Below are 14,278 nucleotides of genomic sequence, written 5' to 3' on the forward strand. Positions count from 1 at the left end.
AGAAGGGAAGGAAAGCCTAGTCTCCCAAGTCAGAGGTCATAGTGCCATTTGGGGGCAGGGGTTCGAGACAAAGTTTCTCTGTGTAGCTTTGGAAGCTGTCCCGGAGCTCGCTCTGTTAGACCAGGCTGGCCTCGAACTCACAGAGATCCTCCTGCCTCTGCCTTCCCGAGTGCTGGGATCAAAGGCGTGCGCCACCACCGCCCAGCTCACAGCAGTGCCTCTTTAAATGGACAATATTTCAAGTGAAACAGTTTTTAAAGCATCTATGGGGACTCTTTATTTTATCTTACCAAGTTCTCTGTGTATCCTGTTGGCATTGCCCTTCAACTCATCAATCTGTATAAACACCGCCCCCCCCCAATCTTATCCCCCTTGGGTCCCATGAGAGTTTCTACAGAGGAAATGACCTCTGTAGAAATGACCATGTCTTACTTCTTGCACGTTCACCTCCTCCAAAACTTAGGGTAGGACTGTTGCAAGCAGCATAAACGTTTATTTGTGGAGGTCCTAACCGAGTACTTCTAAGTGTGGGCCGTCCCTGAGTCCTGTTTGGCTGGCAGTGCTGCTCCCCCTGTTAGCCTGCCTGTTCTGTGAGCTGCACTGACTTTTTCTCTCCCCGTTGTTCAGCACGCCACCGGCAGGACCTTTGCGAGCGAAGCGAAGTTCCAGTGCAACCCGGGCTACAAGGCAGTTGGAAGCCCCGTGTTTGTCTGCCAAGCCAATCGCCAATGGCAGAGTGAGGCCCCTCTGTCCTGCGCCCCTCTCAACTGCGGGAAACCCCCGCCCATCCAGAATGGCTTCCTGAAAGGAGAAAGCTTTGACGTGGGGTCCAAAGTTCAGTTTTTCTGCAACGAGGGCTACGAGCTTGTTGGTGATAATTCTTGGACCTGCCAGAAGTCTGGCAAATGGAGTAAGAAGCCGAGCCCAAAGTGTGTCCCCACCAAGTGCCCGGAGCCTCCCATCTTGGAAAATCAGCTCGTACTAAAGGAACTGACTTCCGAGGTGGGGGTGGTGACCATTTCCTGTAAGGAGGGGCATGCCTTGCGAGGCTCCTCTGTCCTCAAGTGTTTGCCGTCTGGGCAGTGGAATGGTTCCTTTCCCGTCTGTAAGATGGTCCTTTGTGGCTTGCCCCCCCTGATTCCCTTCGGCCTCCCTGCTTCTTCCGGGTCTCTTCATCTCGGGAGTACTGTCAAGTATTCGTGCGTGGATGGGTTTTTCTTGAGAGGTGGCCCAACCATCCTCTGCCAGTCTGACGGCGCCTGGAGCTCCCCACTGCCTGAATGTGTCCCCGTAGAATGCCCCCAACCCGAGGAGATCCTCAACGGCATCATCCACGTGCAAGGGCTCGCCTATCTCAGCACCACGCTCTACTCCTGCAAGCCGGGCTTCGAGCTGGTGGGCAACGCGACCACCCTCTGTGGGGAAAACGGCCAGTGGCTTGGAGGGAAACCAACGTGCAAACCCATCGAATGCCCAGAGCCCAAAGAGATCCTAAATGGCCAATTCTCTTACATAAGCTTTCAGTATGGACAAACCGTCACGTACTCCTGCGACAGAGGCTTCCGGCTTGAAGGCCCCAAAGCCCTGACCTGTCTAGAGACGGGTGACTGGGACATGGATGCCCCCTCTTGCGATGCCATCCACTGCAGCGACCCACAGCCCATCGAGAACGGTTTCGTAGAAGGTGCCGACTACAGATACGGCGCCATGATTATCTACAGCTGCTTCCCCGGCTTCCAGGTGGTTGGTCACGCCATGCAGACCTGTGAAGAGTCGGGGTGGTCAAGCTCCAGCCCAGCCTGTGTACCCATAGACTGTGGCCTCCCTCCTCACATAGACTTTGGAGACTGTAGCAAAGTCAAAGGAGGCCAGGAGTACTTTGAGCAGGAAGACGACATGATGGAAGTCCCCTATCTGACCTCTCACCCTGGACATTTGGAAGCAACAGCTAAGACCTCGGTAGACACCAAGGAGTCCCCTGCCACACACGCATCTCACTTTCTGTATGGCACGATGGTTTCCTACAGCTGTGACCCTGGCTACGAACTGCTGGGAAATCCAGTGCTGACCTGCCAGGAAGACGGGACGTGGAACGGGAGCGCTCCTTCTTGCATTTCAATCGAGTGCGATTTGCCCGTTGCTCCCGAAAATGGCTTCTTGCACTTTACCCAGACTACCATGGGCAGCGCCGCCCAATACAGCTGCAAGCCAGGGCACGTTCTAGAAGGCTCCCACTTAAGACTCTGCCTGCGGAGTAAGAAGTGGAGCGGCGCCGCACCGCGCTGCGAGGCGGTTTCATGCGGCGAGCCAAACCCACTCAGGAATGGGCTCATCAAAGGAAGCGACTACTCTTACCTGGGCGTGTTACACTATGAGTGTGACCCTGGCTACGCGCTCAATGGCACTGAGAGGAGAACATGCCAGGGAAACAAAGCCTGGGATGGGCAGGAGCCCACGTGTGTCCCTGTGGACTGTGGCTCGCCCCCTGTCCCGGACGACGGCCGAGTACAGGGAGAAGAGCGCACGTTCCAAAAGGAGGTCGCGTACTCTTGCAGTAAGGGGTTCGCGCTTGAAGGAGCCAGGAGCCGCATCTGCCTTATCAATGGGAGTTGGAGCGGTACCACCCCGCGCTGCGTGCCTGTCAGATGTGCTGCCCCACCACAGGTGGCGAATGGGGTGACAGATGGCCTGGACTATGGGTTCAAGAAGGAAGTATCATTCCGCTGTCTGGAGGGCTATGTGTTACACGGGGCCGCTAAACTCACCTGCCAGTCAGATGGGACTTGGGACGCAGAGGTTCCCGTCTGCAAACCAGCTGCCTGTGGTCCTCCTGACGACCTTCCCCATGGCTTCCCTAACGGCTTTTCCTTTTACCACGGGGGCCACATACAATATCAGTGTTTTCCTGGTTATAAGCTCCACGGGAACTCTTCTAGAAGATGCCTCCCTAATGGCTCCTGGAGCGGCAGCTCGCCTTCCTGCCTGCCCTGCAGGTGTTCCACGCCCACCATTCAGCATGGAACCATCAATGCAACCGATCTGGGCTGCGGGAAGACGGTCCGGATTGAATGCTCCCAAGGCTTCAAGCCCCTTGGCCTTCCCGAGATCACCTGTGGCGCTGACGGCCAGTGGTCTGGCTTCCCGCTCTGCGAACATGCTGGCTGTGGTTCCCTCCCAACCATAACCAACGCCGTCGTCAGCGAGAGTGTCCCCTTAGAGGACAATGTGGTAACTTACAGCTGCAGACCTGGCTATGTCATGCATGGCAGTTCGAATCTGATTTGTACGGAGAAAGGGACATGGAGCCGGCCTTACCCAGCCTGCGAGCCCCTGTCCTGTGGACCCCCGCCGCCCGTTGCCAACGCGGTAGCAACAGGGGAGGCATACACCTATGAAAGCAAGGTGAAGCTCAGGTAAGACCCGGGTGGCTAGAGAGTCTGCCAGCGGTGTAGGCAAATGAAGGGAGGGATCAAAATGTAGCTATTCAGGAGAGGACCTCCTCTGGACCTCCCCCAGCCCCAAAGCCCAAAGCTTTTAACACTTGACTTTATTCATTTGGGATTTACTGTGAAAATAAATGTATACCCTCTTCAGACCATGGTTTCTAGCACAATCCTCATGGCGCTCATGAAGCTCTGACCGGCTTCAGTCACTTTTTGAATCACTGGGCCATACGAACAAAGCGGCCATCCAGCCTGTGCTACCTAAACTAAGTATATGGTACTCAAATAATGGAAACTTCAGGTCTGGAGGGTATTGTTAAATTAAATACTAAAATGAAAGGTGTAAAAACTTGGGATGAATTTGAGAACTGGGATTTTTATTGGTAGCCATCACACTCAGAAGCATCTCAATACCTCATGTTCCTGGTGAGCAGGGCCCCCCAGGCATTTACACCTCAGACCTGATCCAAACTTAGCCCCTTTTCTGGGGTGATCCACCATGAGCAGTTTAGCCTGGCTTTCTGATCCCTAACTGTAGTGAAAAGTGGAATCTATGGAAGGATGGGGTGTGAGGGAGTCAGACAGAATGGTAGGACAAATAGCCACTCCGGGACTCTGAAGATCATTTCACAACCTCCTTTTGACGATGTCACGCGCTCCTCAGGATTCTCCTGGGGCTTCTTCCCTGGTGTGTGATGATGACACCCAGTAGCAGATCTTTACTTAGTTTCCGCTAACCAGGTTGTTCCAACTGTGTAAGACTTCTGCCTCCTGCCTAGCCTGGTAATATTTGGAATGAAAAAGAAAAGTGTGCTCCAATGGTTACTACGAATTGATTAAATGAAGGGATTTAAAAGGCAGCATGTAGTGGTGGTAGGCACGTGGATCCCGAAACACTCCCTCTAGAGTACACAGTTTTACTGCATCCCACACAAACCGTGCGGCACTGTGTGGCTTCCAGAAAGGTACCTAATCTCTCTGGTGCTACCCTCATCAGTGTCAAATGACATGAAAGTCCTCATGGCACCTGCTAAGGAGGTGGACATGAGAATTTGAGAAGTTGGTATCTGTAAAACATATAGAACTCAATCACTGTACCAAACCATTTGCTGCATAAATATGCACTTTTTTTTAAGTCGCAGGGGGCTTGAGAGCCAATTTTACTTGAGTTTGAACTACACTGCAGCTAGAGTGATACTTAATGATCACGCTTAGAAGTAGCACCTTGTACAAGCACCTTACAGTGCTTGTTGCACAGTAGATAAACCATAAACACTATGTTATAGTCCTACCAGTGTGTAACTATTAGCAGTAATTGGACTTCTCTATAATTTCTTGAACTGGTGGCTACTTTAGAATCAATGGATAAGTAAGTAAAAGAGACTAATTTCAGCCACATCTAAGGCAACTTTGGTCTTGGCTAATCTTGAACGTGGATCACTGGGAATTTATCCGGATGCAGTTACGTTAGTGTTTTTGTACAGCGATGCTAACCATCTGACCTCTGAGGTAGTTCTGGGGTTTCTCATAAAAACGTCTCCTGTGCCTCCTGTGACAGCTCCTGGAATCTCAGCAGACAGTCAGGCAAAGCAAGCTGCCTTCTTCTGCCGCCAGGTGCTCATTTTCTCATCTGCATTTCAGGTGTCTCGAAGGATACACGATAGACACAGACACAGACACGTTCACCTGCCAACAAGACGGCCACTGGTTCCCCGAAAGAATCTCCTGCAGTCCCAGGAAGTGCCCTGCGCCATCAAACACGACGCGCATGCGTGTTCACGGAGATGACTTCCGGGTGAATAAGCAGGTTTCTGTGTCCTGTGCAGAAGGGTTTACCCACGAGGGAGTCAACTCATCAACGTGCCAGGTGAGACACTGTGTCTGAACGAGGGCAGGCAAGTCTAGCCGTGGCATCTGCGGCGTCGTGCTGGCCAGGAAAGAAAGGCAGATGCTTCAAGTTTCACGTGCATCCAAAGAGCTGAGACGTTTCTCAGAAAGATGGAGCTGGGGAGATGGCTCCGTGGTTAAGAGCCATCCGGAGGACCTGCGTTTGGTCCCCAGCACCCACGTGGTAGCTCACAACTGTCTGTAACTCCAGGTCAGGGGAACCTGATACCCATGTGACAGAGACCTGCAGGCAAAACGCTCACACGTATAAAATAACTTTTTTTTCCAACAAAGAGGAGAAAAGAAATAGAACCTGCTTTCCTCCTGATATTACCCATTTTTTAAACTGAGAAGGAACCAACGTTAGGGAACATGCTTAAAGATAATAGTAATAAGATATTCATAGTCACACAAGCAGACAGGACACCGTGGTCAAACTGCGCCTCCACAGTTCATTGTTTGCTTGCTTTAGAAAACCACTTATGCTGGGCCTGGCCGCCCATCCCATAATGTAGCATCCAAGAGGCAGAGGCAAGCAGGATCACCAGACCTGTCTTGGCTGTGTAGCAAGACTATGGGGGAATAGGGTTGGGGAAGGGACATAGCTCACCCAGTGTGCCTGAGGCCCCCAGGTTTTACCTCTGTATCACATGAAACTGGGTATTGGTGATGCACACCTCATCGAAAGAATAACATTATTTGATGTGTGTACGTATCCAGAAGATGCCTGACTCATAGTGGAGACTCAGGATTTTTTTTTTATTCTCCTCCTAATTTCCCACTTGTAAACCATGCGTCCCCAGTGATTAGTTGCTTTCAAACCTACAGCCAGAACCATCGCACCAAGCAGGCTCTCAAAATAGCCCCCTTTTATTAAGAGCCCAAGATCATGAGGGGAAATTTTCTCCAAGGCGTAGAGCTTCCTGAACAAATAGGGTCTCCCCATGATGGAGATCTGATGTTCTCTGCATTGGGTTAGGGAGCATTGAGTGACTCCACATGTGCCCTCTGGGATCCTGGGACACTGGTGACTAGGTTCTCTATTCCGAATCAGTAGCTTATTTTTTTATAACCTTTATTGCTTCCTCCATACCAAATGCGGCTTCTGTCCTTTACCCAACTGGGCTCTGCTTTAATTTTTGCTCTGAAAGCTAAATTGACTCTTTCTAAGTATCCCAATGCAGACATTGCACAGAACTGTGTTCAGTGCCTAGAAATATTTTTGTTATAATGTAATAAAATTATTCTGCATGTCATAGAGCTAGTTTAGAAGGTAAATACAGCTGTTAAAAAATTAATGCTGGGCCGGGTGGTAGTGGCGCACGCCTTTAATCCCAGCACTCGGGAGGCAGAGGCAGGTGGATCTCTGGAGTTCGAGGCCGGGCTGGACCGATAGCCTCCGAAACAATACAGAGAAACCCTGTGTCATAAAAACCAAAAAAAAAAAAAATTAATGCTGGGCTGGAGAGATGGCTCAGCCATTAGAGGCTAGGCTCACAAGCAAAAATATAAAAAAATGAATGCCCTCCCAGAAATTATGGCGCATTACAGAATTACAAAGCTTCCATCAGTGAAAACTGGGCCAAAACAAAAGAGGAGGAAGGAGAGTTTGAACCAAATGTAGACCATGACGAAGAAGCCAAGGTGAGGAGTAACTACTAAATGATTCTGATATTAAATAACCATCACGGAGAAACCTGATATAATCAAAGCCAAATAACAGATATTTCAAAAGCACACAACAGAATGTAGTTTTAATTTTTTTTTTATCCAAGAAAACAGAACAGGGAACAGACTGGGGAAACCACCCTGAGACGGGACATAAAGGGGGGAGCCTGGTGTGGGAGGGAAATACATGAAAACAAAGTGTAACATGTGTGTGACAAGGCCATGATGAAACTCACTGTTGGGTATGCCAGCCTAAAAGGTTAAAAATTTTCCACTAATCTTCGCAATTATTTGCGCAAAACTTTGGTCTGTTGAGGCATCAGTTAAACTATTGAAAAGCTGGGTGCAACCTCCATACATTTAGTTGCAAAATGGGCATATTTATACATTTGTTCCTGTAAAATCAATTCTGTATTATATGTACTTTAAAGGGTTTTGCCTCAAATAGTGTTTCAGACTTTTACCAACAGCACCCTTCTAATACCAGCTGCAGACAGCTGTCCACACACACACACACACACACACACACACACACACACACACACACACACACACACAGCAATCAGTTCTGCCGCAGACGCTAGCTAGCCATGAGCCCCTGCTCAACTCGGACACTCTGTACCTGGAGGCTGTGCTATGCCCCACAGGTTGAGGGCTCAGTTCCTAAGGCCGCCCACTTCAGACACCAGCAGTGAGCCTGAGCCTCTGGTATGTCCTCTGACCTACTGACAGCTGGTCAGGGTTCCCTCTACCTCACCTGCTTCTCGGGATGCAGTAACCTGCTAGGTGTCTCACTGGGATCAGAAAAGAGGTCATTGGAAAGGGCCGTTTTAGGAACCTGAGTGAGCGACCAGGTGAAGAGATGTTTAGGGCAAGGATCGGAAAAGCCCAGCGGGTGGCAGCTTCTGCCCGGTCCCCGCCACATTTAGGTGTGCTGCCTCCTGGAGTGTGGATGAGTGTTGTTTACTGTTGCACAAGCCTCCATGTGCTCAGCCGTCTAGACAAGTCTCTGACTGCTGCTCTTTGGGGGACTTCACTAGAGACTGCATCCCAGTCGCAATCAGTAAAGCTGGCTGTGTAGGAATGTGATTGGCAGTGGGGGATGTTCTAACCCGCAGAGGCCGAGTGCACTAACCAAGTGAAGCTTGTCCAGAGAATCCCTGGCCTTTCCAGGTAGCTCCCCTTTCCTGCTAGGTTCAGGCCAGGACCCCCCTCTGGAACCCAGAACCTTACAGCCTACAGGCAAACAAGGCAGGCCAGACAGTGTGTTCATGGGCCACTCTCTAAAACAGCCGGGGAAAGATCTGGGCGTCTACGGCCTGCCTGGGAGAAAAAGTTATGAACAGGAACAGCAGATGGCACCCAACACACACACACACACACACACACACACACACACACACACACACATACACACATACACACACACCACACACACATACACACACCGCACACACACACACACACAACGCACACACACACACACACACACACTAAACGCAAATACATGCCGTGTTCATATAGAGCACAGGAAACCCACGCTTCGGGCTTCCAGCTCATCACCCAATGCTGCTGTTTCTCTGAAACTTGAAATTAACACATGTAAATCTCATGTTACTGGGTGCACTGTTTGCACAGACCCTCTCTCTAAGCCCTGTACTCTAGTCCACACTCCAGTTAGTGTGTGTGCTACAGCAGAGACTTCCTCATGGGATGGGTCTTCTTCTTGGGAGAAAGAGCGTAGTTTGTGGGTATCAGAGATGTCAGCAAATGTTTGGTGCTGTGTAAAACCTCATGATAGATGTGTTTTGAAGAACTACAGATAGACAGCAAAACAACACCGTTAGGGGAAACCTTGGGTCCTTCTGGCTCTCACTTTGGGGATGAGTCTGCCCGTGAATAGCATGCTCATGTGTGAATTCCTAAGTGTGACTTACAGCCTGTGATCTGTTCTTTAGCCCGATGGTACGTGGGAGCCACCATTTTCTGATGAATCCTGCATCCCTGTATCTTGTGGGCGCCCCGAAAGTCCAGAGCATGGATTTGTGGCTGGTGACACATACAGCTTTGGGAGCACCGTCGTTTATCAGTGTGACTCTGGCTATGAGTTAGAGGTACAGTAACAAGTTACTTAAGAAAAGTTAATGCGCTATTCAGATATGATGTGAATAAATTAATTCTGCCAATACTGCTCCTAAAACATCCTATTATATTTTTGCCTCTTTATCCTCTTAACACTTTCTGGGGACAAAAAAAAAAAAAAACAGTAACGAGATGGCTTAGGATTTTGAAACACACGAAAAAATGTCAGCCAGGTATGGTGACCAATATCTGTGATCTCAGCTGCTCAGAGTCAGAGACGGGAAGGTGACTGGTTCAAGCCTGCCGGAACGACTGTCAAGGCTCTGTCGCAACACAGACATAAAAGAAAGGGAGGGGTGTGGCTCACAGGCAAAGTGGTTACCTGGCCTATCCAGAGGCCTGATTCAATCCCCAGCTCAAAAAAAGAACCAATGGGGGCTGGAGAGACGGCTCATCAGTTAAGAGCACTGGTTGCTCCTGCGCAGGACCTGAGTTAGGCTCCCAATACCCTGCCGGGCAGCTCCCAACTGCCCCCACTATGTGCATCACTGTAGCACAGTCACAAGAAGGTTCTTGAGTAAAGCCAGACCTGGCCAGCAGTGAGCACACAGGCACTGGCAAGCTCTTACTGGAGATGCCAGGTTCCCCTGTGACATAGCTAGCCCGAAACGCCTCAGAACTCTCCTAAGAAAACCCCAGCCTTATCGTGAAGTGACTCCGGATTGTAGCAGTAGTACACGGTCCCGTGGGCAGCGTGAGCAACGAGGTTAATGTCTCTGAAAGCGTTATCTCACCATCAACTCTGTCTAGGAGAGCTCCTGTGAGGCTCAAGAGGCTGCCGTCTGGATTCTCGGGAATCTCCTAGTGTTTGCAGCGGTGTGTAAGAACAGGTCTGCCTGAAGTATTCGCTAACAGTCGGCTGTATATGTGTGGCACGGACGTGTGTGTGTGTGTGTGTGTGTGTGTGTGTGTGTGTGTGTGTGTGTGTCTGTGAAATCAAGGAGTTCTCATGGGAGGCCCATAAAAACTGGAGCCAGATTTCTGTGGCTCTTAGTTTATTTCCCCCAAAGGTTAAGAAAATAAATACAAAAATAATGACGGCAACCTAATAGTGGATTGTGACTGGGGGATTTTCCTGTTTTTGAGACTGGGGCATTCCTTACTTGAGATTACTGATCTTGAAATTCCTTAAGAAAACATGTATACATTTTTGGAGACAAAAACATACCACAAACTCGCGAAATTTGAAGCTTGTAATTTAACTTAAAATGTCGGGGGGCAAAAGCCTGCTGTTAGCTACAAAGCTGGAAGTTTGTTAATAACTGTTCCCGTTCCAACCAACTTGTTAAAATCACCAGAGAATCTTTTCGAAAGATTTATGCCCAGCCACTTGGAGAAAAAAAAACAAATACCAGTCCATAGTGAGAGATGTAAAAGACTGCCCTGAACCCTCATCACCTGAGAACCTGGAGGGGAATGGAGAGATAGCTCAGCGGTCAAAAGCACCAGCTGCTCCTTCGGAGGATCTGGGTCCTATACCCAGCACCCACGCCATGGCTCACAGCCCTCTGTAGCTCCAGACCCAGGGACTCCAATGCCCTTTTCTGTTCTCTGGGCAATGGGCCCACATGGTTCCCAGACACATATGCAGGCAAAAGAATAAACAAATCTTTTAAAGGAAACATGGTGCCAACTAGACGAAGTTTCAAAAGCCATTTGAGCAGCCATACGGATCGTCCCAGAAGAGTAACGTGTGTCAAACAGCATGAGCAGATAGGAGACTCACGACGGTACTAAAAAAACAACGACTTGGAACTATTAGCAGACGTGGCTGTGCAAACTCTCGTGTCGAGAACACCCAACTGGGGAGGAAGGCTTGGCTCCTCAAGGCAGACTGCAGCTACAGGTAACCAAAGGCTAAGTGAAGGGGACACTCACCCTCGTAAGAACACCCCAGTTAACGAATGAAAAACCGTAATTCACGGTCCCTGTGAGCTGCAGGCTTTAGGGTTTATCAGCTGGGCCTGTTGATGTCACACTCTCCAAACAGAGACAGTAGACTTTTAGTGTCTCTGGGTGGAGACAGCTCATAGGTGACGATGACTTGCTCCCTTCCAGGAAGAAAACGAACTTGGCCTTACCAAGCTTCTCTATCAGTAACGTCACGTAAAGCCGCCAACAAAAGTGCGTCTGGGAGCATCAGCGCAACAAATGACAAGTTTTCCAGATCTGGGGCAAATAAGTGGGCAGGGACGAGCAGGGGAAATAGAGAAGGAATTTAGGGATTTAGGAAGGCATAGTTTTTAAAATATATATATATGACATTATTATTTACTGTAGTTATGGTATTCTGTAGGGGCATGCTGGTCAGGTTTTTGGTCAGCTTGACACAAGGTAGGGTCATCTGAAAAGACAGAACTCGAGTTGAGAGAATGCCTCCCTCAGTTTAGCCTATAGGCATGTCTGGCATGTTCTTTTCCCATAATGGACGTTGAAGAGCCCCAGCCCACTGTGCGTGGGGAGTGCCACCGCTGGGCAGGTAGTCCTGGGTTATCTAAGAAAGCAGGCAAAGCAGACTAGGCAAGTCATGGGGGCAAGCCAGTCAGGGGCATTCATCCCTGGTCTCCGCATCGGTTCCTGCTTTTAGGTTCCTGCCCTGACTCTTCATGGTGAACTGTACACTGTATGCTGAAATAGCCCCTCCCCCGTCACAGGTTATGTTTGGCCATGGTGTTTTATCAGGGCACTAGAAAACAAACGAGGTCGAAGGGGTTGTTTTTGTTTGTTTGTTTTTTTGTTTGGGTTTGGTTTTGTTTTTTTGAGACAGGGTTTCTCTGTGGAACTTTGGAACTTTGGAGCACTCGCTCTGTAGACAGGACCTGCCTCTGACAACAAAAGCTGCAGGACAGGGGAGTGGGCCCACATCAGGTCTTAGTCCCAGAAGACTAAGCGGCCGTCTTGCTCTACCGAAGGAGACGCTGGAGAGCTGGCCCGCTCGCCCTCAGCCTGTTGGTGCACACAGCACAGCAGGCCTCCTTGCTTACACGGATGTGACGGTGCAGGCAAATGGCAGTGGCAATTGTCACTCAATGCAGGGGTAATTATCGTCATCCACTCCCAGCACTTGAATTGCTACCCAAACCAAGCAGAACAATCAAGACGCCCAATATAAAGTATATTGCATTCCTCTAGTGTATAAACATGCCCCCGTTAGCGTGTGAGGCAAACACCTTTTTATGAGCTATTTGAATCTCAAAAAAAAAAATCTGCCAGGCAGGGAAAAATATATATATACCTAAAGTCAACTAAAGAGCAAATCAAAATAAACAACTTGAGACTGGGTTGGTTACTTTAAAAAAGTCACCACCGGTGAGTAACACTGCGGCTGTTAAGGCTCTAAAGTGCCGTACGAGAATCTGTGCACGTTGCTTGGAAACTGAGCTATGGTATGGTGGGGTGTGGGGGGTTTGTGCTCACCGATGTAAAACTCAAGCTTAAGAGAAAGCAAGGCAATTGGAGGGGTGGAGGAGGAAAAGCAGGGTAAACGGTGCCAGTGACTGAAGAGGAAGTGAGTGGATGCTGTTTGCTTTTTAGAGTCAGTAGTCGCTGGTAATTCATTTGGACTTATATTAGAATAAAAACTGACACGATCAAACAGAGCTATTTGTCATTCAAGCCATTACAGGAAGAGAACACGTTGAGGACACTGGGAAAATGCAAAACCTTTGACTAGACTGCTTGAGTGCAGCTGTGAGTACTCTGTGAGAACCTGGCTAATAAGCTACATAGGTAGGCAGTTGTCTAGTTCCTTTAAATGTTAAAAAGTAATAAAAGTAAAGAAAAGTAGTTTTCCTGTTTACAGAAAAAGCACAAACGTTAAAATTTGTCTTTGGATGAATAGTGGTGGAAGCTTTTTTTCTCTCGTATATGTTTTCAGTTTTTCTACAATGAATGAAGCATTACTATTTTATTAAGGAGATAAAAATGTGTTAAAAAAAAAACAGTGAAACCTATGGAACCAGAGTGTTTTGCTTTGTTTTGTTTTTGAAAGTTAGGATAGGACCATCTCATTAAAGTCAGTTAGATCTTTACAAGTGAAGATTTATCAATAATTAAATTCATGGCTCAAGGAAAAATAAATACCTCAAAAGAGGACAATAAGGACATCAGTCAGTCAGGATAAACACAAGAGTAAAGGATTAGCAGCTTCCTGGCTGTTGCTGATTCAGAACACAGCTAAAAAACATGATAGGGAGCTGGAGAGACGGCTCCGCTGCTCCTCCAGAGGAACCACGTTCAGTTCCCAGTACCCAAGTCGACTGGCTGCCAACCACCCGTTAACTCCAGCTCCAGGTGATCCATGGCTCTCTTCTGGCCACTGTTAGCATCCCTATAAATGTGCCACGTGCTGAAACATACATAAGCATAAATTAAATCAGAAAACAAATAGGTGACAAAAATCCACATGCTGAAGTCCACGCTTGAGCCAGGCTCCTAAAGACTTACTCAGGAGGCGTGGTTCAAGCAGGAGTGTTCACGGCTCAACCATGAGGACCTGCGCCTGAAAGACCAATACTCTCTCACTGAAAATCAGGTGGGAGCATGCCTGTAACCCCAGGGATGTGGGGAGTGGGGACTACAGGGTCCCTGGAGTTCGTGCAATGCCACTGTCTCTAAGGAACAAGGTCCATGGAAGGACGAACGGATGGATGGATGGATGGATGGATGGACGGACGGACGGACGGACGGACGGACGGACGGATGGACGGACGGACGGATGGACGGATGGATGGCCTCTCTGACTGCCATTTGTGCAACATATACACCACACATGGGAGGGAGAGAGACAGAAACAGAGAGAGAGAGCGACACAGAGAGAGAGAAGCTTATGGCCTGGTCTTTTAATATGTAATGTTATAAACCTTTAATTATTGTTTCATGGTTAATTAGGGACAGACTACAAATTGGGGATACAGATGTTTCTGGTAAAGATAACAGAAAAATAGAAAGCAAAGATCTACAAAAAAAAATATACTCAGGATTCAAAAATAGTTCCTTCGATACCACAGAAGGCAAGCAGCCTACACAGTCTTGAAAGGTGTGGAATATTGAAAAAAATATATTGAGATAATTGCAAATTATTGTTCAACAAAGTGATATCTTAGAATATGGAGAAGCAATTTTCAGAATTTACCCAG

General features: G+C 48.6%; 1 protein-coding gene across 3 annotated transcripts in view; it reads left to right on the forward strand.

Annotated features, from left to right (window-relative positions):
• Positions 1-14,278, forward strand: part of Svep1 (sushi, von Willebrand factor type A, EGF and pentraxin domain containing 1) — a 176,593-nt gene that overhangs the window by 144,608 nt on the left and 17,707 nt on the right. For all 3 annotated transcript variants that reach the window (XM_005085043.4, XM_021235926.2, XM_040737940.1), the window contains 3 exons: positions 628-3,413; positions 5,085-5,310; positions 8,957-9,112. In XM_005085043.4, coding sequence (XP_005085100.1) covers positions 628-3,413; positions 5,085-5,310; positions 8,957-9,112 — 3,168 coding nt within the window. The remainder of the gene's footprint in view (positions 1-627; positions 3,414-5,084; positions 5,311-8,956; positions 9,113-14,278) is intronic.

Source organism: Mesocricetus auratus, unplaced genomic scaffold, assembly GCF_017639785.1.
Source record: "Mesocricetus auratus isolate SY011 unplaced genomic scaffold, BCM_Maur_2.0 Super-Scaffold_6730, whole genome shotgun sequence".
Taxonomy (NCBI): Eukaryota; Metazoa; Chordata; class Mammalia; order Rodentia; family Cricetidae; genus Mesocricetus; species Mesocricetus auratus.